The sequence below is a fragment of the Saccopteryx leptura genome, chromosome 9, assembly GCF_036850995.1.
Source record: "Saccopteryx leptura isolate mSacLep1 chromosome 9, mSacLep1_pri_phased_curated, whole genome shotgun sequence".
Lineage (NCBI taxonomy): Eukaryota > Metazoa > Chordata > Mammalia > Chiroptera > Emballonuridae > Saccopteryx > Saccopteryx leptura.
Window position 1 is genome coordinate 59,313,749 of NC_089511.1, and position 26,419 is coordinate 59,340,167.

General features: G+C 42.7%; 1 protein-coding gene and 1 non-coding gene across 5 annotated transcripts in view; one reads left to right on the forward strand and one right to left on the reverse strand.

Annotated features, from left to right (window-relative positions):
• FAM13C (family with sequence similarity 13 member C) overlaps window positions 1-26,419 on the reverse strand; it is a 161,313-nt gene that overhangs the window by 25,240 nt on the left and 109,654 nt on the right. For all 4 annotated transcript variants that reach the window (XM_066348702.1, XM_066348703.1, XM_066348701.1 and 1 more), the window contains 3 exons: window positions 21,136-21,220; window positions 3,474-3,684; window positions 2,094-2,232 (listed from right to left, as the gene is read on the reverse strand). In XM_066348702.1, coding sequence (XP_066204799.1) covers window positions 2,094-2,232; window positions 3,474-3,684; window positions 21,136-21,220 — 435 coding nt within the window. The remainder of the gene's footprint in view (window positions 1-2,093; window positions 2,233-3,473; window positions 3,685-21,135; window positions 21,221-26,419) is intronic.
• Window positions 6,619-6,694, forward strand: TRNAA-UGC (transfer RNA alanine (anticodon UGC)). The gene has a single exon. It is a non-coding gene; the product is annotated as a tRNA-Ala (tRNA).

Below are 26,419 nucleotides of genomic sequence, written 5' to 3' on the forward strand. Positions count from 1 at the left end.
CGGGGCTGTCATGGGATAGCCTGTTCAAGGAGCACTTAACTAGACTAAAAAGATGGTAATATCTCAGAACACTTACTTACTTTGTGCTAAACACTAGTAAAATGTATGTGTGTACTCCCTCATTTAATACTCACAAACTTCTGAAGTCACTATTGATATTAACCCCAATTTACAAATGGATAAATTGAGATTCAGAAAGGTAAAGAAAAAAGTCCAAAGTCACAAAGTGCCCAAGTGGCTGCACTGGATTCAAATCCAGATCAGTCTGACTCAAGAACTGCCAGTGAGAACTGTTAACAGGCTCTGAGAATGGGGCCTGCTACTTGTCCCTCCACAGTTTCCAATGTGAGGGCATCCTGTATCCAATAACACTCCAGCAGCAAACAAGGCCAATCAGCTTCTCTCAGGATACCTGGAGCTTTACATATGGACACATGAACTGGCTTTTACTTCTGCTCTAGATCAACCACCTCTCACAGTCTGGCCTCAGTGCTGATAGTTAGAAGGCTCTGCTCCCACCAGGTGAAGAGGAAGACGGGAAGGAAAGGGAAGGGAGGAAAGAAAAATCTGTCCCGCTGAATCTAAACAATACACTGAAGTTAGTTTTTCTGCCTTCTGTTTGTGTAGCAAAGATTAAAAAAATAACTTTTTTCTTACAGAGAATAGCAATTATACCAAAGCTATATATTCCAACTTCTGAACTGAAGTGTAAAGAAAAGAAATAAATGAAACACTAAAAAAAAAACTAATCAAACTTAATCTACCGCCCAAGCCTGTGCTGACAGAGCATAAATACCTCAGGCAAATTATTTCTTCTCTGGGCCCCAGTGGCCTTACTAATACTTCCAATGTGCAGAGCACCCTCCTGCTCTATAAAAGACAATAACTGACTTTAGAGAAGAGAATAATCTTTAACACTCTGACTTGGATTGTTCTCAAAGTCAATCTGGTTGTTGTTTTGTTTTCCATTTTGCAAAGCTAAAAATCCAGGCGTTTAGTAAATTTAAAGCCACTGTGGGGAACACAACACAGAACAGGAGAGGGGCACATCACCCACCCTCACCTCCCTCCCCGAGACTTACCCTACACTCCCAGGGACCTGCCAATTACCCCTGTACTGAGTGCTCAGTGAGCCTTTCAATATTTCAAGATGTACGAGACATCATTCCTTGTTCTCTTTTATTCTAATAACAAGCTGTTCTGGGCCTTCTGCCAAAGACCCAATATCTTTGTGCAGTTCTACCTGAACATGATTTTTCTCTATGACATGGCCACCATTAAAGAAAATAAGTAAAACTAGTGTTGGCTGTCCAGACACTTACCTCTGACTCTGTTGTCTAGTATGTAAGAAAGGAAAAGGTTCATGACCAAACCCTGCAGCACCAGCGTGAAGCCAGTGTCTCTCTGACAGGAAAGGATGGATCAGGGTGTGTTCAAGAGTGGCCTGAACAGAAGTCACTTGAGAGGTCCTCATCCATCAACCATAAGACTCTGATGTCAATGAAAATGCTCTCACCCCTCATTCTGTTCTGCATTAGTGATTCTGTCCTTTGGGTCATTAACAGTCTTATCAAAATGCAAATGGGAAAGGGTTAAAGAAAGAAAAAAATATATAATTCATAAGCTTTTCAAATTTTAAGTCCTAGGGCCTGACCAGTGGTGGCGCAGTGGATAAAGCGTCGACCTGGAAATGCTGAGGTAGCTGGTTCGAAACCCTGGGCTTGCCTGGTCAAGGCACATATGGGAGTTGATGCTTCCAGCTCCTCCCCCCTTCTCTCTCTCTGTTTCTCTCTCCCTCTCTCTCTCCTCTCTAAAAAATGAATAAATAAAATTTAAAAAAAAAAAAAATTTAAGTCCTAGGAATGCTAGTGATAGTAAGGTTCTTTGGAGGAAGGAAAAAAGGGGAAGGGCTCAATAATCAAATCAGACTGAAAATAGGGTTGTATTTATTTACTAAGAGATATCTTAGTAGATATCGGCTGACAGCATGTGAAAACAAGACAGACCCAAGCTGGGACATCAATCCAGGGAAACGGCTCTCCTCGGGTACAGAGGGTACCAAACAAAGGGAAGGGAAGAGCCACGGTCCTTACCCGGTATTTCTTTTCTTCTTCAAATTTTTCTTCGAATTTCCGAATCTTCCTCTTGAGGCTCTGGATGTGCTTGGTGAGCTGCACGATGGTCTGAGGCTCCTTGCCGCTGCCGCAGCTGCACCGTGAGGAGCTCCGGGGCCTGCAGTGATGACGAGGGGCAGAACGATCAAAAGCAGTGGTTTCCAGGTTCACACTGCTGCTGGTCTACAAACCAAGCTTCCGGGATTGTCAGAGAAGTCCAGAGGGCAGCTCATCATTTGATGAGTCTACCACGGTACCATCCGCTCATTAATGAAGATCCCCGATCACACTGTTGCTGGTCTACAAACCAAACTTCCGGGATTGTCAGAGAAGACCAGAGGGCAGCTCATCATTTGATGAGTCTACCACGGTACCCTCCCCTCATTAATGAAGATCCCCGATCACAGGACTCGGGTATGAGCAACTGTCATCAGGGACTATAATGTACAATGTTAGAATATTAGTCCAGGAAATGATTTCCTAAAGCTTGGAGGAGAATAATTTATGACTATAAAGAGATGGCTTGTTGTAGCATTATCCTCAATAGAGTGCATGAGCCACACCTACCAACATTTTCAGGAAAGACTTAGATGAATTGTTAACTTTTCTTGACATAACAGAGCCTTTGCAAATCTGATGAAAAGAATGGGCCTCCTCTCCAGAAAATATATAAATATATCCACCGTCTCATCTGAATACACTTTACAATAGCAGTAATTCACCAACTCCCTCAAGTCTATCAATATACAGTCCACGGACCCAGGTTTGAATAAACTCATGAATAGCAGAAATTATTAAAGAGATACTAGAGATTTTCTGCATGTATTTTAGCAAAGAGAATTTCATTCTAGCTATGCATCATAATTATTTGAGGAACTTAAAAAGGAAAGGAAAGAACACAGAGTTGCACAGTTTTTCTTGGGGGTGGGGCAGCTAGTTGAAGCTACCACTTTCCTAGAATCTAAGAGAAAACTGCGCTGAACAACTAAATGTTGCTACAGTCCAACCACTGAAGCCACTGCTGCACGTGGAAAGAATACTGAGCTCATGAAGAATAATATTCCTGATAGTTGCACATACATATACTTAGTTAGGACTCTAGTCATCTCACCAAAAATGTTCAAACATGAAGCCCTGGGGTGGCCTGTGTCTTATGACCACTGTCTCCTAAGATAATAAGGCCTAAAACAGCTTTCCCAATGAGAAAGTACACTGACTTTTTTGCCATTTATTGTTCAGGTCTCGCAGTCACATTTGACAGGCATGTTTGTGCTATTTTAGACACACTTCCTTGTGGTTTGTAAATGTAGTAGTTAAAGAACTATATGAAGTAAAGCTAAAACAAAAATGTTTTCTTACATCATAAACTGCTGAGTGCTGGGTGGAGAAGGAGCTGACTCAGGGTCTAAGTTGAATCTCTGGCTCTGGGTGAAGATAGAGCATCGTGGTGACAGGAGCGGGTTGTCACCATCAGTGATGTGATAGAGCAGCCGGCTGGTCCCAACAGACTGGAGGTCCTCCGGCGCGCTGTCAGCCCCATTCTGCCCATCTCTGTGGCCCGGTGCAGGGTCTGAGGAAACAACATAAATCACCGAGACTTAGAGGTGACAGAGGGCTTGAGACTGTCCTATTCCTAAATAAGGATCATCAACATTCACTAAGTCTTCCCTCTTTCTCATTTCTTCCTTCTGGGGGTATGAGAGGCTTTCAAAATACTGCCATGTTTGTTCTCATGGAACCGCAATAAAAAATATCAAAAAATCCACCGACAACAAAGAAAGGGAAACACAAGTTATTTTGGAATGAGGTACAGAGGCAGTGTAGCCCCAAACTACAATACAAACATCCTCTCTTTATATCATATTATTTGTACACGTTGAAGAGTGAATTACAAAATGTTCAGTGGGAAAAGAAGGAAACAATAAAATGGAGCTGGAACAAAAGATGATAGATTATGAGGGAAAAAAAGGGATGACATAGTTGCCAGGGAAAGAAAAAAGAGGAGAAAACAAAAAAGGAAGAGAGGAGTCCCCAGACAGAAAATTATTCAGTCATTAAGAATAATGGAGAACTCTGCTGACCAACATGGAAGGAAAAACACAGGTTTCAAAACAAAACAAGGACCATTCCTTTCTATATTAAAAAGCATAGATTTATGTGTACAAATAAATGCACTAAAAGATCAAAGCTGCTGCATAGCCACTACAAAGCATGGTAAAATTCAGAATGATTATGTTTCTTCTCCAAAATTTCATGTCGCACTTTATTTTTGGACAGAAACAAAAAACAAGAACAAAACCTGCTCTGTTGAACCTTCTCTGTGCTTAGGCATTTCTGTGCCTAAATTCTCACTACCATCATTCACTCCTTTTCTAAATGAGCTCATTAGCTCCCCACCCCAGGGTCAATCTAGAAGTGGGCAAACTGTGTCACAGAAGAGGCATTTCTGTGCCTAAACTCTCACTAGGATCATTCACTCCTTTTCTAAATGAGCTCATTGGCTCCCCACCCCAGGGTCAATCTAGAAGTGGGCGAACTGTGTCATAGAAGTGAGGGCAGGAGAGTGAGGAACATTAGGACACTGAGTCAGGGTGGCCAGAAGAACCTCCCCATCACAGCGCTTTACGCAGTTATTCAAGAAGCAGCCAAAACAAACTCCATTTCAAGTGAGAACAACCCAAGGCTTTCTCTTATTCCTACTGCTGCAAAGAAAGAAGAAAACAAAATTTTTTCTGGGTGAATAACCAGAATCTGAAAATACCGACAGTCTACTTTTCCAAAATAAACATTGATTACATTTTGGTACTGGATGAATCTTAATCAGGTTTAGAATTGCTTCTGTTCTCTAGAGCTTACAATGCAATTTGCTTTGGGTACCATCCTAGGTCTGATGAGGTTCGTAGGTTTTCAGTCGGCTTCTTCCCTGTTGGACTGTAGACTGTGAGGATGAATAACACTTCCTATTGTGCCTCTGGAGCTCACTGACAGCACTTCTGTCAGTGGCTGGGACTGGTCAGAACCGGACAAGATGACAGCTGGGGGGGAGCTGGAGGAGGTGAATGCCAGGACCCAGACCCACAGGTCAGGTACGCTTCTGTGACTGACACAACTCGTTACAGGCAACTCCCTAGCTAGGAGTAATTTACCCAGAAAACAGTGTGGTCCTGGCAGGAGCCCTAAGGAGTGACAGGAGTAAGAGTTACTAACCAATAAGTCACAGCACACTCTAACAATCACTTTCAAAACCCACGAGGAGGCATACAGATTCCTTACCATACCAGATCCTTTTCTTAAACCAACAGGTTGAGGCCATCTAAAAAGAAATGCACTGTATTCGTGTTACCTGTTTCTAGACAGTCCCTTTTGATGACAATGATGGGGAAGAGAAGAATCTTTAGCAAGCACCTGGGACTGATCTTTTTATTGAAATGGAAAAGGTCTGAGGCCTTCAACCCTTCAGCTCCGCTGTGGCTCCGGTCCAAACTACCGTGAGTCTCAGAGCTGTGTTATAATGCCAAAACGGAACCCTTGGGTTCCCAGCCATGTGACTGAAGTGGAGGGGAGAAAAGAGCTCAGCTTCTGGATCCCAGAGTCCTACGATGCAACGTCATAGGACCCCAGATTATTATGAATGGCTCTTGTTTAACTGCATTGCAGTAGTAACTGCTATCCTCCATTTACATCACATCTGCTTCCTTGGGTAGTGAATCATTTACCAGTGCTGCCTAATTAACATTCCAACCCCCCCCCCCCCCCAGCTCACCACTGAAGGAAGCAGTGAACCGGATAGATCCCCAACTGATCAGCTGAAAACCAACAATGAGTCAAAACCTCACCATTTGATAGCACCTCAGTTCTTGGTCCCAACTTACCACTTGCGTTGCTCGGGGCTTAATTAAATCAGCTGGCACATGGATATGTGTGCCTCGTGTAGACAGAATTACTGAGTTCCTTGTTCAGAAGAGGCCAGTGCCGATTCAGAGCCAGCTAGCACCGTGGCCATCTGGGAACAGAGCCCAGGTCACCACTTACAGACCCTGCTCCCCAACAGGGAGAAGCGTATGACACTGCTAACTCGGTGGCTTTGATGATTCCCTGGGCGCACATTACTTTCCTTCTAAAGGAAGGAATACCTTGCCCGGCCCATGTGTGGTGCAGTGTGGCTGAGAGAAAGGGGTCTGAGCACCAGGAGTCTTGGTGGTGCCTGTGCTCCCTAGTGAGGCTCCAGTGGGCTCACAGGTCTCTCTCGACGTCCTTGTTCAGCCCACTGTACAGAGCTGTGAGAGGAAAGGAAAAGACCCGCTGTGTGCGTCTTGTCTCTAGTTAATAACACTACAGTGCACACTGAAAAACTTGTTTAAAATGCAGGTCTCATATGTGTGCTTACAACAACAACAAAAACTCTTCTTTTTCTTTCTTTTTATTTTCTAAAATTTCTATAATGAATGTCTTACTTTTATTGGGAAGAAAAAACAATAAAAGTTAATATTAAACCTTTATTAAGGCCCTGGCCGGTTGGCTCAGTGGTAGAGTGTCGGCCTTGCGTGCGGAAGTCCCGGGTTCGATTCCTGGCCAAGGCACACAGGAGAAGCGCCCATCTACTTCTCCACCCCTCCCCCTCTACTTCCTCTCTGTCTCTCTCTTCCCCTCCCACAGCCAAGGCTCCACTGGAGCAAAGTTTGCCCGGGTGCTGAGGATGGCTCTGTGGCCTCTGCCTCAGGCGCTAGAATGGCTCTGGTCGCAACAGAGTGACACCCTGGATAGGCAGAGCATCGCCCCCTGGTGGGCGTGCCGGGTGGATCCCTGTCGGGCGCATGCGGGAGTCTGTCTGACTGCCTCCCCGTTTCCAGCTTCAGAAAAATACAAAAAAAAAAAAAAACAAAACAAAACAAAAAAAAAACCTTTATTAAAAAAAATCCTTCCTGGAGAAGAAGCGAGTAACCACCCCACAGGGGTGGCTCAGTGGAGAGCAGAGATGGTGAGTCTGAATCCCAGGTCTACCACTTGTTAAGAGAGACTTCACAAATGAAGGACTGTCTTAAACTTCAGATTTTACATCTGTAAGCTGAGGAGAATAACGGTGCCTGCTTCATAAGACTAAGTGACAAGAAAACTATCCTCTACAAATTTTTGCCAAAACCACATAAATCTTTTTTTTACTATATATGTTATTGAAGAAGTACATACTGTATTACATATATAAAATTACATATTTACTATGAATTTCAGATAGATTAATTTCAACCTCTAGCTTTTTAAAACTTCAGCTTCACCCTTGGCCATGATGGCCAAAAATCATAAATTTTATGTGTTAGTTATATTTTTTTTCCACTAATACACATTATAATAAATTTCTATGAAAACTAACAATGTTACCCATGCATCCTTTGTATAGCATATGTATTTGGTGAAACATTGATATAAGGCACAAAAACTGCTAAAAATATATATAACCATAAGTACCATCACTTTAACACTATTCAAAGTAAGAAAGCTGACCTTCTTTTACTGAACAACAACTCTGGGAGTCCCTATGAATTAATATTTGGAATGAGAACCAACATGCCTATTGGCCCTCCTAGCAGTTCTTATTTATAAATAAGAATAATCATATATAATATTCATGAAGTAACTATGTCCTAAAACTTGTCGAAAGAGTTTCTGCATGTATTTAATCTTCATATCAACCACATGTGGCCAGTAGTAATATGATCTCCATTTTAAATTCAAAAGGAAAGGTGGTATGACAGTGTTTTAACTCCAAGAGGGAGGGTTTGACTATTGTCTGTGATAGGAGATGCCACACCTCTGACCCTGGGAGCTGCAGTGTTTCTGGTGGCACACTCACTGAACAACACAACGAAGAGATAAGATTGCCATTATTTTGTAAAGCCAAATACCACTGCTGATCTGGCTGCAACCCTAGGTAGAAGCAGATGCTATATTACAGCTGTTCGATGAGTCAGTCAGATTTAAAAATATCTTTCTAATGTGAATTTTGAACGTCTTTCAAAATTTAAGTAAATCTCTATCTGCAACCATTTGAGATGGACTGCTGAGATTTAACTGAATAATAAATTAGTCAGAGTCTTTTGGATTTTCCAATTTGTAGCCTTGGGTTTGCTCATCATGGTGGGCTCAGACAGCATTCAGGTACATGCCATAATGCCAAACACCAACCTTTGTTGGTTTTAAAAGCCAGTGAGCCAAAAGCATAATTCAAATGAGGCTAAAACATCAAAGTTCTCTACTAGCCTTACACAAAGAAGACCATCACCACAAAACAAGAAATAATACAGAAACATCCAATAGAAACACGATGGTTTGGTTTGGGGAATGTTGAATTTGAGTGCCTGAAGACACTGGGGGTTAGCTACAGGATCACGAGAGAGAATGAAGGTAAGCCTGAAGTCATCCCAATAAATAAGCCTGGAAACACGGATGAGCTTTTTGCTCAGAGACCACTGAGAGAGAAGTGTTATTTCAAGGTGAGGATGGACAGGGTAGGGATGAGGACGGATGAAGAATGAAGAGGAATTCCAGGTTAATGAGAGGCTGCCCTAGTTACTGAGTGGTGAGTTGACACTTCAAGCAGGCTTCTGTGTGCCAGCTTCTGTGGACGGCCACCAGAAACATCAGGGAGCTGGGGCGGCGGGGGGGGGGGGGATGTTTACACCCTGAAAGCAGGGATGAGCTTTATGACAGGCACCCCGCAGATCCCAACAGGCAGTCTGCCACATGGATAAAAACACAGGCTCAGAAACACTGAGATTCAAATCCCTGGGGACATATTACTTTATCTTTTTCAATCACGGTTTTCTTGTCTGTATCATGGGAATTAATTCATTCAACAAACGTTTATTGACGATCTACTGTGTGCCAAATCCTGTGTCAGGTGAGAATGACAACAGTATCGACCTTATAAATTGCTGGAGGATTAAACAAAGATAAGGAAATCTCAAGTGCTTAAGACAGTGCCTAAGAAAGGGAGCACAGTAATCAGTAAATGTTCATTTTTGTTTTGTTTTTAACAGATACAATTTTTAATTGTATCTTTTGTCTAGTAAGAGAACTGAAGAGGAAGCCTGCTGGGGGACGGATGAGTTCAGTTCTAAATGCTCTGAGTTAAGAGGCACTTGGGGCTATCCAGGCGGAGGTGCCCAGTATGTCCTGGGCATGTGTAGGTATAGAGCTCAGGATACAGTCTTACTGGGTTCAAGGTAGGCATGCACTTCTTCAAAACTCACTTGTAGAGTGAGGTGGGGGCGGAGAGCCTCACTTTCTCATTGAAGGAGCGAATGTACTGATTTCAATTAATATAAAGTCAATAGATTAGGGGACGGGCTAGTTGAGCAATGAGAAATTCCAAAATTCTTCCTAAAAACAGAAAAGTGCGCAGGTCAAAAAGCCTTGGCTCAGATGTAAACTTACTCCTTGCCTCTGTATTTTTGGTAACAACCTTGTAATTAAATTTTCATAAGTAAATACAGATCCAGGTTTGGGGTTTTGAGTAGTTCTGAAGATAAATTTAATCTAGTCACTCCTGTTTCCTAGAGGGTTATAGAAGAATAATTTTGAACTATTTCTCTTGAGTCACTGCTATTACACTTAACATACAGAACACTTTTTTTATTTTTAAGTGAGAATAAGGGAGATACAGAGACAGAATTTCACACGCACCCCAACCAGGATCCATCCAGCAATGCCCATCTGGGGCCAATGCTCTGCCCATCTGGGGCCACTTGCTACTAAGCTATTTTTAGCACCTGAGACAGAGGCTCCACTGAGCCATCCTCAGCACCTGGGGCTGATGTATTCAATACTATAATCAATCAACAGAGCCATGGCTGCGGGAGGCGAAGAGAGAGAGAATGAGAAAAAAGAGGGAAGGGGAGGGGAAAGAAGCAGATGATTACCTCTCCTGTGTGCCCTGACCGGGAATTGAACAAGGGACATCCACATGCTAGGTTGACACTTTACCACTGAGCCAACCATCCAGGGCTAATAACACTTTTTACCAAGGAAACATAACATTTAAATCACAGATCTACATAAATACATAAATCTGCAGGGTATATTGTAACTGATTATTTTTAAAATCCAGTAATAACTTAAAATATACACTTTCATAAAAGACTTTTAAGGTTCTTTTTTTAGTATTTTCTTTCTCTCAATGGTAATAATAGGGAATAAATAACTCCAAAGGCCCAAACAAAGGGAAATCACATTGTTATTTGCATAACATTGTTTACAATATCATTTGGAAGGTGTAAACAATTTAAACTCAGATGATTTTACAGCATAATGATATGCAATAAATTTAAGTGTCTACTTGAAATTTAATAACTATCTTAAATATGCATTAATCTCACACCATAATTGGCTTAGCAAAAGAAAGTCCCAAAGGAAAAGGAAGAAGGCAGTAGAGACCACTAGAATGGAGACAGAGGACAACAGAGCAGCAAGTCAGACTGAGGAAGAGAAGCAGCCAACGAGCTGTGGGGAAGAAGAGGAGAAGAAGAAAAACAAAGAGACATCATAGTGATGGGGGTGTCTGAGAAGAAGGGTGAGGCAGGTGACAAAGGATGAGTTTGCTCAGAAGAAATGTGCAGTAAACTGAACTTCTAACCTGTGGAATACTTGAGGTCTTCAGATGTTCATGACCTTAAATCAGAACCGTTCTCCTGACTCATGCTGAGGGCAAGTGTGAACACTCTTGTCATACTGGGATAGGGAAGAAATCTATTCTCTGCATTGTTTTGTAGGACATCTCAGGCAGGAATAATTCATATTTTTAGTGGCAGTTTCTATACAACACTAGACCAAATGCACAACCTGGGGAGGAAAGAAGAAATAAGCTTCTAGACAACAAATGCACAACCTGGGGAGGAAAGAAGAAATAAACTTCTAGACAAAGCTACCAAGTGACTAAATGAATCTTTTCAGTTTTCTCTGATTATTCAAGACATTCCTTTGCCTCTATATGCACACTGTCAAAAACAGCTAAGAAATAACCAAGGGAAATGGCCAATGAACAGTGTCTGCTCTCTGAAAACATCTTTTTCGCTCCCTGTTCACACAAGTGGAGTTACACGCTCAGGTTACAGAGATCTACCTGAGTTTTGGGGCCAGGAGAAGAGCCAACATCATCACTGACAGTGTCCAAGATTTGAAAGTGCCCTCTTGGGAACATAGAGAAAGCTGGGTGCTGGGATGCTGATCACTTTTCAGCTTAAATGCCCCCCCCAGGTCTTCTAGTTGATTAATGTACCACTGATCACCTCCGTGGTACAGCTGATAAATTAAAATATAATGAGCCATTTTCAAAAGACAGTTTTCATTTATAAGCCGATATTCTTTGCAGAAGGAAAATTAAATGTGCAAAGCAAACAGGATGACTACTGAAGGAAATTCCAAACTTCAATAAGGGCTGTATCTTTACTAGGCTCCAACGTCAGTTAGGAAAAAATTAGTCCAAAAATCTGGACCCCCCCAGCCCCGCATAGACAGAACCACAGAAAAGTAAGATTGTTGGGGAACGGAAAGAGACAGGAGAGGTTGTCCACTGTGGACTGGCAGGACGGAGGAGGGGGTTGGCCGGGAGTGTCAGACACCAAGCATCTATGTAGGCATGCCATCTGGTCACTTCCAGATTACACTCTTCTTAAGCATGGAAGGATGAATAACCAGAAAGAAAGGTCCAAAATGGCGACGGGGGAGTGGAGGGTGGTGGAGGAGGGTGTAGAGGGATAAATGGTTAAGTAGGAGACCTGACCTGGGGTGAGAAACACAGTACAGTGTACAGATGACGTGTTGTGCAATCGTGCACTTGAAACTATATGATTTTGTTGACCAGTGTTACCCCAATAAGTTTAATATAAATAAATAAGTAAGTTAGTAAGTAAGTAAATAGGAAATCTAAATAAAATGGTTATAACATATGGGACACTCTGTGCAGGGGAAAATGGGTAGGTGAGAATTCTATTATGTGCTCAAATACTGAAAACCCTAAAATTGTTCTTAAAAATAAAATCTATTAATTAAAAAAATACCATGACTATAAGCCTGTCTGTTAAAAGGAGGTTCTGAGTCAGAGCGCCGGGCTTGGTGTGAGATGCACCTGCTCACTGTTGTTATGGCCTTGTCCAGACAAGCCTTATCAAACCCAGAGTCCTCGTTTGTAAAGAGTTGTAGGGCGGAAAATGAAAATATGTGTATTTCCGTGGTACTTGGTCTGCCTTAACTGAATTTTTAAAAGTTTTTAAATAATCACCTGGAATGAACAACTAAGGTGTCACAACTACGAGTTGATGTAATTCATCTCTCTTCCTTCCTGTCTGTCCCAGACTCTCTCTCTCTCTCTCTCTCTCTCTCTCTCTCTCTCTCAAAAATAAATAAATAATCACCTGGAAGTTTCAGCTATTGGACTAATTTTCTCCTCACATACAAGGCAATTATAGAAACAGCTTCAGAAAAGTATATGGTAATCTATGAATTTTGACATCATTAAAAGAAATACTTTGGAAAACAAGTGGTTAATATGAAGCTCCCAGTCTCAGAGACTATGAAGATGGTTATAAAAGCATCAAAGAAAAAATTTATTAACAGGAAAGATCTTTTCCAGCCAAGTTATGTCATAGTTTTAGCATAGGACAGATTTTATGGTAGTAAATGTAGTTTCAGCTGTAATAGGAGGTAATGATTCAGCCATCATCTGCACAGATTATCACTGTTATAAATATCTTCTGCTTACGGGAATTAGTGTAATGTCAATCATATGCAAGACTCTGGAGGGGACCTACAGAATGAAGAGCATTAATGGCATATAGTCACCTTGAAAGTAGTTGAAAATTATTACCGAGTAGATATTTAAAAACAAATGTAAGCAGTATCAACTGGAGTAAAGGCAAAGTAACCTCTGAATACTGCAAAAATGTCCAGCTTTTGAAATAATGATAGCTGACATTTATTGAGCATTTACCATGGGGGATATGCTAAGTCTCATATGCATTTAGCTACATCATTTTCACAACAGTCCTAAGAAGTAGATAGTATCTTTTTTCCCCTTTTATTTTATTTTATTTTTTTTTATTTCTTTTTTTCTGAAGTTGGGAACGGGGAGGCAGTCAGACAGACTCCCGCATGCGCCCGACCAGGATCCACCCGGCATGCCCACCACGGGGCAATGCTCTGCCCATCTGGGGCGTCGCTCTGCCGCAATCAGAGCCATTCTAGCACCAGAGGCAGAGGCCACAGAGCCATCCTCAGCACCCGGGCCAATTTTGCTCCAGTGGATCCTTGGCTGCGGGAGGGGAAGAGAGAGACAGAGAGGAAGAAGAGGGGGAGGGGTAGAGAAGCAGATGGGCGCTTCTCCTGTGAGCCCTGGCCGGGAATCGAACCTGGGACTCCTACACGCCAGGCAGATGCTCTACCACTGAGCCAACTGGCCAGGGCTTTTTTCCACTTTTAAAGAAAAGGAAACTGAAGCACAGAGAGATCAAATAACCTGTCCGAGATCACCCAACTAGCATATCAAATACTGCATAGAACTCTGTTTCTGAAAAAGACAAAACCAAAGAATATAATTCACCTGGGCTTTCAAAAAGTCTATGGCATATATTTCATATCAAAAAATTATTGAAAAAAAAGTGAAAAGTGGGCTAACTGTTTTGCAATGTATACAAAATCTACTTAACAATATGCAGCAAAAGAATAGGGATGCATTAGTATCTTTATGATGTCAGTACTAACATCTGCAAATGGATCCTGGCTTAATCTTATTTTATATTTCAGAAATGACATGAAGGAGGAAGTTGAGTCATGAGTCTGAGTTTGCGGATAATGTTGACACATTTCAAAGAGCAAAACACTAAGCAACCACAGAAAAAGCCCACAAACCATGAGGAAGCTTAACAGAAATAGATGACCTTCACTGAGGGCTAGCAGGCAACACTGCTGGAGAAAAGTAATTCATCTACTCTTAAAAATAATAAGCACTAAACAATCAGTTTCATAGGAAATGAACATTTTTGAAGCTCTTATGGAATACACAGATATGACAAAAGTTCAAGAAAATAGTGAACATCTGTAGGAAGAGTTTGGAAAACAATCCAACAAGCATAATTACTTTGTAATTATTTTATAAAACACCCCAAGCCAATATATTTTAGGTATTCATTACTTTGGAGTTGCACACACAGTTGTAAGAAGTAATACAGCAACTCTTGTAAACGTTGCCCAATTTCCCCCAATAGTATCATTTTGTAAAAGTATAACACCCATGCCCATATTTACCAAATAAGATTCTATTTGACTCCATTTGGAGTACACTCTTCAGGTCAGGCAAATGCACATCAAGAAAAGCACAGAGGCCTAGAGATGATTTAGATCAAAGGAGCTGAAACAACTACAGAACGGAGGGGCTGTAACAGGTTAACCAACTACAAATCTAGGCCTCTTCCCTCTGACAAATCTAAGTCAGGGATGGATAAAGAAAAAAAATGACTTCCAAACACATGAGTTATGTAGAAACGTAGAGACTGACTATGGGCTTAATTTCACATTCTAGAATATTAGAACTATGGAGATTTCACTTTTAAGCTGGATGGTAAATAGAGTATACAGCGATTAAACTATGGAGTCTAAATGGAGAATCCCTCCAGTCCTCGCTTTTCTTCCCAACCCTCAAAACTTAGTGGCTGTGGGATCTTCAGCAAGTCACAGGAACTCTCAAGCTTACTTGATCATCTTTCATCTGGAGACAATAATAGCACCTACCTCATAGAATTATTTTGAAGATAAAATGAGAAAATATGTAACAATGTAACAATGTCTGGCACAAAACTGATCATTGTTAGCTAATGCTGATGTTATTCATTTAAATCTTTTTTTTTTTTTCATTTTTCTGAAGCTGGAAACGGGGAGAGACAGTCAGACAGACTCCCGCATGCGCCCGACCGGGATCCACCCGGCACGCCCACCATGGGGCGACGCTCTGCCCACCAGGGGGCGATGCTCTGCCCATCCTGGGCGTCACCATATTGCGACCAGAGCCACTCTAGCGCCTGGGGCAGAGGCCACAGAGCCATCCCCAGCGCCCGGGCCATCTTTGCTCCAATGGAGCCTTGGCTGCGGGAGGGGAAGAGAGAGACAGAGAGGAAAGTGCGGCGGAGGGGTGGAGAAGCAAATGGGCGCTTCTCCTGTGTGCCCTGGCCGGGAATCGAACCCGGGTCCTCCGTACGCTAGGCATTTAAATCTTTTAAAGTAAGGTTTCTAAACCTTGAAACTATTGACATTTTAGACCAGATAATTCCCAACTGGGCCAGTGGGGAAGAGGGGGTCCTGTGCATTGAAGGATGTTCAGCAGCACCTAATTTCTGACCACTAAATGCCAGTAGCCCTCATCCTCCAGTGTGGCACAGAAAGTGCATCTAGATACTGCCAAATATTCCCAAAGGAATATTGGTTTACAGGAACCAATTTAGGACAAAAAAGATGAAGTACTACTTTGCACAGCGGAAGCCATTTTCTAGTTAAGGTTCAAGAAAGATTTGGAAATAACACATACACACACACAAAGACCCATAAAATAAATAGTTTCTCAAGGATATTTGGAATTCTGTGCACTTCTCAAGTTGAAGTAATAGAAACCACATCTTCTGACTTTCAAAGGCTATCTAAGGCTGCTCCCAGACAGAATAAAAAACATCAAGTTATATGGATGATCAGGCTCATCTGGTGGGATACCGGAGACATTGCCCTGTTCCAGAAATCCAATTATAAACCGTACCTGCAGCAAGAACTCAGCAGGCACCTTAGAGGGACACTATGTCCTAAAAAGTGTTCTTGAATCTCCCTGCACCTAAGAATTACCAGGGAAGCTCTTCAAACCTAAAGATTTTCAGGTCCATCTTTATATTTTAATTTTGCATTTTAAGGTGGGGAACCCAAAAATCAGGACATTTAATGAGCACTTCCAAGTAATTGAGGACTTCCGGTCAAGTGGACAGTGTCTTAAATGTGAGAGAGAAGGTCCTCTTTGATCCTGTTCTGCCTCAACTTCAACGTTAGGAAGACACCTCCAGAGTATGCAGAATTTTTTTTTAGCTGCTCCTGTGTGTGCCCTGACCAGGGAATCGTGCTGGCAACCTCCACGCTCTAGGACAGTGCTCCAACCCACCGAGCTATCCAGACAGGGCTTAATGTTTTTTTCCAAGATAGAGAGAGGAAGGGAGAAAGAGGGGAGGGGGAAGGGAAGCATTCGTTTGTCGTACCACTTAGTTGTGCATTCATTGGTTACTTCCAGTGTGTGCCCTGACCAGGGATCGAATCTTTGTCCTTTCAGGATGACACCCTTAAACCGACTGACTGAGCTAACCGGCCAGGGTCTACACAGAATTCTTTATGGAAATAATTATAGACTGTAAATAGATATACTACATTAGTGTTCTCTAATAATCAACATTAGCAACAAGGCACTTACCCAGATGCAAAGTCAATTTTAAAATCAAGATTTTGCCTGACTTGTGGTGGCACAATGGATAAAGTGTCAACCTGTAATGTTGAGGTCACTGGTTCAAAACCCTGGGCTTGTCTGGTCAAGATACATCCGGGAAGCAACTACTATGAGTTGATCCTTCCCCCTTCTCCCCCCTCTCTCTCTCCCAAAAAAAGAAAATCAAGATTTTAGAATAATAGAGCTAATTAGGTACTGTTGTGGAATTATTATTTCTAGTAGTAAGTCTTCAGTTATCTCCAGTGACTTGTAGCTTTTGCTACAAACTGTGAGCCATCAATCACCTGTGGTCAGACAGAAGCGGGGTTACTTTGCTTAGTCAGGTGAAACATCAAACAGTCCTTGCACACACTTGGAAAATGACAAGCAGTTGAAAAGACCCTCATTCCATTTTCCACTCACAACTCCAGAACAGAGGCTTATAATGCCACAGAGGATACTTTTGCTTCAGCTGTTAAGAGGCTGTTGATTCAGTTAGAGACATTTTGAATGATCAAGTATTGTGTGCAACTTGAAACCTCCAGGCAGGGTGACTAGTTGTCGTGAACGGCCTGGGACTGAGGATTTCCCAGCATGTAGAGCTCTTAGTGCTAAAAGACAAACAGTCCTGGGCAAGCCAGGATATCTGCTTACCCTATGGGCAGTTCCAAAGTTGCCTTTGTAGCTGGTTCCCTTTCTGTTACTTTTCTATAAGGGCCTCTACACCCATCAAATCTGTCTCTGTCCCCATCCCATACCCATACCCAGTTCCCCATCCCACCAATTTCTGGCCAGCAGACTTGGGTGCTTAAGCACCATTCTCCTCCTGATGTAAATGAGCTGAGCTGACTGGTCACAGAACCTGCGTTATAAACCCTAGTGGTCTGTAAGCCTCTTTGTATTGATGACCCTGAGGGGAAGCAGAGTGGAAGAAACCTGAGAGAACCTCCCTTTCTCCCTCTTAACTCAAAACACTGTCACCTGAATAATGGTTCTCAATATTAAGGAGGAAGTTTATGAAACATCAAGATTTCAGACTTCCACCCGGACTGTCCAGAGATGAAGACTGAGATCCCCCTGTTTGAAAAGCTTCCTGGTGTCTGATCAGGCAGTGGTGCAGTGGGTGGAGCATCAGCCTGGGATGCATAGGACACAGGTTCGAAACCTGAGGTCTCTGGCTTGAGTGCAGGCTTAACAGCTTGAGCGTGGGGTAGCCGGCTTGAGCATGGAATCATAGACATGACCCCATGGTCACTGGCTTGAGTCCAAGGTCGCTGGCTTGAGCCCAAGGTCACTGGCTTGAGCAAGGGGTCACTCAGTCTGCTGGAGACCCCTGGTCAAGGCACATATGAGAAAGCAATCAATGAACAACTAAGATGCTGCGACGAAGAATTGATGCTTCTCATCTCTCTCCCTTCCTGTCTGTCTGTCCCTATCTATCCTTCTCTCTCTCTCTCTCTCCTCCCTCTCTTTCTCCCTCTCTTGTGCATGCTAAAAAATAATAATAATAAATTCTGGTGATTATGATGTGCAGGAAGTTTCAGGAATACTACTGAGAACACAGTGCCCCTACAGGGCTGCCATGAAACCACAAAATGCGTTTTTACTTCAAGTGCAGTTTTTAATTAGATTTCTAGAACAAGGAGCATTTCAGGTATTTTACTAGGTGGAACTGACCTTTGTAACCTTTAAATCTAAATTAAAAGTCAATATTTTGATCTGAAGACAGAGACTCCAATACATTGCTCATACCATCATTTCAGATGCCCACTGCAAAAGTAAAACTTTATTTAAGTCATGCCATGTCTAAGGTACATTTTTAAAATCTATTTAAGTAACATGAATTAATTTTTATAAATGTTTGCTTTAAATGGTTAATTGGTAGCATACTATAGCCAGATATTCCTATAAAAATCATTTGTTGCACTTTATCTTTGTTACTAATTAATGACATCAACAATTATTAATTGAATATATATATAGGTAAATCCCAGGGCTAGAAGCTATTCTTTAAGAAAAAATGTTAAGTTACTATAATTTTTTATAGATTTATGACCATCTATGCCAATCTTATGCAATCATACTTTCATCGGGGATTCATACACACACACCCACCCAAAAACTAAAGTTTCAAAGTTGTTCAAAGATATTAGGTCCTGAATTAAGAACTTCTGATGTAATATGAGAAAAAATGTCTTCCTTCTGAGTTACACAAGAATTAGAAATGGTATGGCCTTCCTTGGAAGCCAAAGAGAACAAATCACCCCATAACTTATACTGTGACAGTCCCTTCCAAATGCCTGTCACTTTGCCAGAATCCCTGCCAAACGAGGAGACACCTTGAGTCCCTGAGAACATCTAGTTTCCATATTATATCCAAGGGATTTATTTTTAAATTAGAGAAAAACATATGTCAAGATATTACAAGGTCTAATACAGACATTAGAGCGCCTTCACTTTCCCCATATCAACTATGATGTACTCATTTTGGCTAACAGAGATTCCTTGTGCATAAGCTCTACAGAGACGAAAAACATCAGGATGGCTTTTAGCTTTGAAAATACAAGAGCTGGGTGATGGGTATGCAACATAATTGAGTGACAAGATAACCTGGAGATGTTTTCTTTGAACATATGTACCCTGATTTATTGATGTCACCCTATTAAAATTAATAAAAATTTATTAAAGAAATACAAGAGTTGCTGCCTACTGTATACACACGCACACACATGCACAAACATACACAGAAAGAGAGAGAGAATTTCTCTTTTTCATAAACTTTTGAAAGGGCTCTGAGACTTCTCAGATTCACATACATTTTGGAAAATCCAGTATCCAACCCGCAAGCCTCCTCTGTAAGGAGCCTTGTGCCCATTTCTGCCATTTGACATACAACACAGAATATACAGACAGCCCCTTTGTATAAGCAATTCCTATACAGACTCATAATGAATTTCTCTTTCACAAGAAGTTATAATAAGTTTGTTCAAAATCTTGTCCATCTAAAATGAAAAAATGCAAAACCATTCTTGATTTTTTGAGAAAATACAACACCTACACACACAGAAGTCATAATTAAAAATATATACATAACCATAACTTATTAAAAAAAACTCTTTTCCAGATACTTGTGTAGTATACAAAACATCAGATATCCCAAAATTTCATTTGTATTTGGCTTGAGTCTTCTCTATACGCTTTGAATGTTGTCTGTTGGGGTGGGTGGCAGAAGAAGGGCCTCGTCTACTAATCTGACTTAAATCCCTCATTGGATTGACATTGGCTCTTATCTGATTTTACTTGCATCTCATCCAACCACAGTGGCCAACAGAGCAGGGGAACTCACCAGCAACAAGGACAGCCAGCTGGCCACCTACATCCATGGGGGGCAATTTTACCTCTTAATAGCAGGGTTATACTAGACCTTGAGTCCTTACTGTGAAAAGTCTTATCTCACAGGTCAGTTTAAGAATTGAACTTTATAGATATGAAAGGCTCAGACCCATGCCTGGATAACAGAAAATCTCCAATAATAACAGTAGCCATCACCAGTTGCTATTAAGCACTATTATTAATAAACATTCAAAAACCAGAGATGAGTATTTTGCCTGCTTATGCCATACGGGTCTGTTTTAAGAGTAATGTCTTGACTATACCATCACTAATGGTACTAAAATAGATTAATTTATAAATCTCTTCCATCAATTCCTAGAAATAAAGGACACCTCGTGAAGCAAGCTCACCTAAGCTTATTTCTACCATCTATCCACAAACCGGTCTGCAAACTTCTGACCCGTTTGTGTTATAAAAAGATAAACTTTGATCTCATTTCTACTCATGTAATTTAGTGTTTCTTTCCTATCTAAGTCTTTCTGGGAGCATTAGTTTGCCTTCTACTTGCTAGCTAATTTACCATGCCCTGGATTAAAAGTAGAGAAGCAGATAAGAAACTAAACACATAAGACCCAATTTTGAGACTTTCTAACACAGAAATGAATGTTGAAAAAATCCGACAGAACAAGACAACACGGGGTCAGAATGAGCCACAGCACTCACCTCCTCTTTCCCTGTGTTGATGGACCATCTTACAAGCAGTATAGAAGAAAGAATGAGGCAACGTGGAAATTCCCCCCTCAATACCTCAAAAATATCATGACTCTCGAAACTCAGAAGTTTCAAGCACAGGTTATCTAAACCCAGTGATGTGCAATAAGTACACCGCTTGTTTGTTACAGGATACCATGTAGGAAAATGAAGACTGGGAGTTGTGATAGGTGCTTTTCAGCAGACACTAATTATGTAAGTCTGACTCCTGGCCCCTGGCTGGAGGAAGGCTCTCTGTCACTGCATATCTTAACTCCTCCTGCTCCCCGTCAGCTCCCTGGTTGTAATTCTAGGACTTTGTCACCATTCACGTTGTACCTGGCACTACTTCCCACGGGGAGCCAGGTTTAGGATGAAGCAGCAAGAGGCCAAACTATCTTGAGAGTACAAATGAGGACGTCCTCCCTCTGCCCAGCCTCTTACCTGCAGCCTCTGCCCCTTCCGCAGGCACACTCTGGGTGGATGCTGGGGCTGGGTCCTTGACTCCAGGAACCTGAACAGCTTCTTCCTGGTTTGCCAGAAATGCAGAGCACAGATCAGTTTCAAAGGACTGGAGCTTCAGCAAGGAATTCTGCCAGCAAAAGCAGAACATCGGGCTAGCTAAGTAGTCAGCTAACGCACAACGGTGGGGCTGCAGCTCCAGCAAACACCTTTCTCCCGCGACCGGCAGGAAGAGGGTGGCAGCCACAACTGCTTCAGGCAGAGCTGGTTGTGCCAGCGTTAGCTGTGCATTAGCCCTCATGCAGCCTCAGTTTCTGCCTCATTTAAATCCTAAGGTATATGGATCATCTGTGACACATGGGACTAGAGATTTCGTCAGCAAAAGACGCTGCAGCCAGAGGACCAATCTGAGAAGGCTCTACATCCCGAGTGCTTGAGGCTTTACGCTTTGCAAGGGTTTCATTCACTGTGCTGACATCAGGAGCAGATGACATTAGGCGCCTCCCAGGCTACCATTCACAAAAGCCAGCATCCCTCCACTGCAAAGACTGCAGCAGACTGCAGTGCACAAAGAGTTACTGCTGCAGAGGCCACCTGGCATCTGGGAGGGCCTCCGGGGCTCCCTGGTCTACGTTTGTATGTGAGAGGTGTATTCTTGTGTATCTGTGCGTGTGTGTCTTCTGTGTGTGTGTGCTGAAGTTACTTCTCTCACATGGGATGTTGCAGTTGTCTTTTAGTAACAGCAAAGTGGAGGGAGTGAGGGGAATGACCTTGGTTACCAGTGCGATCCAGCACTGAGGGGGAAGCAATCTATCTTTCATAGCTCCCAGCACAACCTCTCCCCACCACCTCCATTCCTCATTTTAAACTTCTCCCATGGCTCTTACTAAGAACAAAGTCATACAGACTGACACATATCCTGCCATGATGCAGATGCCCAGAAAATTAATTCCCCCAACCAGGTGACATGAGTCATGCCTGGTCCCGGCAGGGTGCTACTCCCCCACAGCTGGAAAGCTCTGCAGGCCTCAGCAGCTCCTCCACCCACCAGGCTCCTGGCAGGGTGGCGCCTGGAGTGGAGGCATTGGTCCTTTCCCTACTATGACCCCCAACATACATAAACCTCTTCACTCCCTACCCTCCACATATCCTATTCCCCACGTACCCTCGTATGGAACTGGCACACCATCCTACCCTACTCCATGCACACACCCTCCCTGTGTTATACACACCTCGGTCCTCCACGCCCTCACGCCTAACCCCCATAATTTTACTCTATTCCACATACATTCTTGAATCCCAAATACCTCACCTTCATCCATATACATACTTATTCCTTCTCACCCTCATGCCTTTTATCCCCTATTCCACACACACACACACACACACACACCCTTATCTCCACACATACCCTTAGATCTTGCCTCATATAAACACCAACTCCAACATCCCCTCATTCCCGAAGCACTCCCCCTACTCAACACCCCAACACCCACTCCCACAAACATTCCCTAATTCCTTCTGTAAATCTGAGTCAACAGGAGTCTATAGCAGTGTTAAAGCTGCTCATTGAGGAACATATTAAATCCATTGTCTCTTGGCCATTTTGAAAGGGGCAGGTGCCTAAACACGCTAGGGGTCCCTTCTGCGCATGCTCAGAAATCATCTGAGAGCTGGCGCAACCTCCTCTGTGCTCAGCGGCTGCAGCCTGGGAACCCACGCCGCCAATGAAGCATCGGCCTAAGACCAGGTCACGTTTTCCTGCTTCCTCTTCCTCTCTGGGATGTTTTCCCAGCACTAAGTATGGAAGCAAGAGCCCAAGACTGCTGACAGGAGGTTCAACAGGAGCAAGGGTACTAAGTTTCTGGTAAGATTTAGTAACCAAGCATCTGGGAGGCAAAAAGAACAATTCCAGGCTAACTTCCTAGTGGAGGGCCTTGGAAATCAGAATGGCCTCTCAAAAAGAGCAAAACTATCAGAAAATTAGGAAATAATGCCATGAGAATGTAAAATGGTGTGTGTGCTACAAAAGACAAAAAAAAAATTATAGTGGTTCCTCAAAAGATTTAAAAATAGAACTTTCGCTTGATCCGGCAATTCCACTGCTGGCCATATACCCAAAAAAGTATTCAAAGCAGGGACTCAGGCAGATGCTTGTACACCCAAATGTATAGCAACATTATCCATAGTAGCCAAGAGATGTATTACAGACTGTTATGTCCCTTCTAAATCCATATGTTGAAGCTCTAACTCCGCAAGTGACTGTATTTGTAGATGGGGCCTTTAAAGAGGGGACTAAGGTAAAATGAGGTCATAGGGGTTCAGTATAACCGGTGTCTTTACAGAGAGACACAAAAAGACAGAGAGACAGAGAGAGAGAAGCCAATCAGGGATGCACATACACAGAGGAAAGGCCATATGAGGACACAATGAAAAGGCCATCATCCATAAACCAATGAGAGAGGCCTCAGGAGAAAGAAAACAACAACACCAATGCCTTGTTCTTGGACTTTCAGTCCCCAGAGCTGTGAGCAAATACACATCTGCTGCTTAAGCCATTCAGTCGGTGGTATTTAGATATGGCAGCCTTAATACACCGTTAGCAAACTAATTTTATATTACAAAGTAGAAGCAACCCAAGCGTTCATCCAAAGAAGAATTGATAACCAGAATGTGGTGTATACATACAATGGGGTATTATTTAGCCTTATAAAGAAATTCTGACATGCTATAACATACATGAACCTTGAGGACTTTATGCTAAATAAAATAAGTTACTCACAAAAAGACAACGATCTAGAATAGTAAAATTCATAGAGATGAAAAGTAAGTGGTGGTTGCCAGGGGCTGGTGGGTGGGGAGGAGGAAGGAGAGGGACTTAGTGTGTAGTGTGTAAAGAATTTCTGATCGGAAAGATGAGTCAAGTTCTGGAGATAGATGGCGGTGATGGTTTACACAATGGTATGAATTACTTAATACCAGTGAACTGTATACTTAAAAATGGTTCAAATAGTAAATTTTATATATACATATATAATTTACACCACTTAAAAAAATAAACAAAAGAAAGGCAGGCAGGCAGGTTGGTCCCTTCCTACATTTAGAGGGAGGATGTGGGAGCCAGCCACCTCACCTAGGTTCTATTTCCTCCTGTGTATTCCACAAAGCAGAAGAGGACACGACCTTCACACAGAGCCAGAGGCCCTGTCAGCTCGGCTATATACTATGCATCGGGCATTGGGAAAGCACCTTGGCTATTCTAAGCCTTATTTCTTCATCTTTAAAGAAAGGCAGTAATAGTGGCCATGGCACCTGCTCTAAGAAATAAATGAGCACCGGCACAAAGAGCACCCTGCCCAGCACCAGGATGTGGCAGACCCTCAAGAACTGGACCCGGTGGTTATTATAAATATCTCCAAGCCCCAGAGGCTGTTTGTTGGGCAGAGCCAACTCTACACCAACTCTGAAGCCTTGACTCATCGCATTACCTCCCAGGGCCTCACTCTCTGCATCTGCCAGGTAAGGACCCAAGACTAGCTGACTTCTAAATGCCCTTCCAACTTCCATTAAAGAAGAGAAATGGAAACATGAACCTATCCTGCAGATGGGGCATGAAACCTGGCACTGAGTGGGTACTTAGGCATTGTTTGTGGAACCGAACCAAGTATTCATGCAACACAAACACCAAAACATTCACTGCACAGGAGTATGTCAGTTCATAGTCAGAGGCCTCGAAACACCCACAGAGAGTGAGGTATAATGTTGAAACCTCATTCTGGCTAAAAATAGTCATGGGGCTGCTCTCATCCATCTTCCCCTACCACCTTCTCCCTCACTTGTGCTCATACTGAAACAGAAATGAGACTCTAAGCTTCAAAGATCTGTTTGCCTGGCTGGCTTATTGCTCTTTGAGAGATCAGACAGGAGTCTAGTTAAGGAATGGCAAGAAAAAATGTCAAGTAGAGCAGGAAAGAGAAGATGAGAGTCTCAAGGGACGAGAAGACCTCCACACAGAAGGGTAAACATAAACTGCTATAAATTGAGGACAAGAAGGCAGACTGGAAGAAACTCTGTGGACCACCTGTCATCATCAACTGTCTCCCTTATCCATGACAAACTGACCCAGGACCTGAGAACAACCCGCTATTTCTCTGCACATGGACAGAGGGTGAAGTATCGGACACTGTGTGGGACAGGGTCTTAAAGGGATACTTTCCTGATAACCAGGAATCCCAGGACAGATGGCTTTACCTATGAACAATCTGTGCCACTGTCACACACGTTCTTCCAGTAGGATATGAAGTCATACAGCCTGTATCATCAGGGCTGAACCCAAAAGAGCCACCAGTGAGGAGGCCCATGGCAGCTTGTCCTGCACCTGCAAGGGTCATGTGGTATGACGTCTGTCATAGCATCCCGCCGCTCCCTGGCTCTGGTAGCTTTCAATACACAAAGAACTGCACTAGGCTGTGGAGTAGGAGACTGATGTCAGCCCCTTGCTTGTGGGACCGACAGTCTAGTGGGGAAGACAGTTAATAAACAAGCAAACAAATCCAACATTAATGAGTTATTATTGTCATAGGGCTATGCAGGGAAGAAATGGCGAGCCCAGGGAAAGAGAAAGGAAGCAGCTGTGTCGATCATGCCTGATTTAGTGATTTTTTATCTATGAATATGGTTCCCCCTTGAGAAAAGCAAAGGTCAGTGAATCCCTGTGGTCCTAATATCACTCAGTCCAGCCCTTACCTGACTAGGACTCGCACTTCCTGTGAGTATCCCCAGCCCAGCCCTTGGGGCCAACCTGCTACTGCTTTTCCAGGTTTACATGCAGGGTCTCCCCGAATGGATCTCTAGGATCCCAGGAAAATTGAGCAAAGGTTGATGGGTACACCGAAGAGCAACAAGTCCCCTGCTTCCCCAGATCTCCCACCTGGTTACGAAAGCAGACGGGGTAGTCCACAAAAGCTAGGTGTGGTTTTTTAAAAGCTCACTTTTCTCTTTTAAATAATGGAAAATGCTGCTTGTTTTAGAAAATACTCCACTCATTTTTCTCTCCTCTACAATTACCAGGTCCCACTTTAGGTGGGTTGGAAAGGTGAACACCCACACAGGCTGATGGTTAAATACTATTTTGGGGTGCCTTGGTCTGTAATTCAGCATTTGAAGGGCAAGGACAGCTGACTTTTAATTTTTATAGAATTGTTTAGTGGCCTTCTCCCATCCCTTATCAATCCAAAGACTGTATATATATTTTTTTATAGTGATA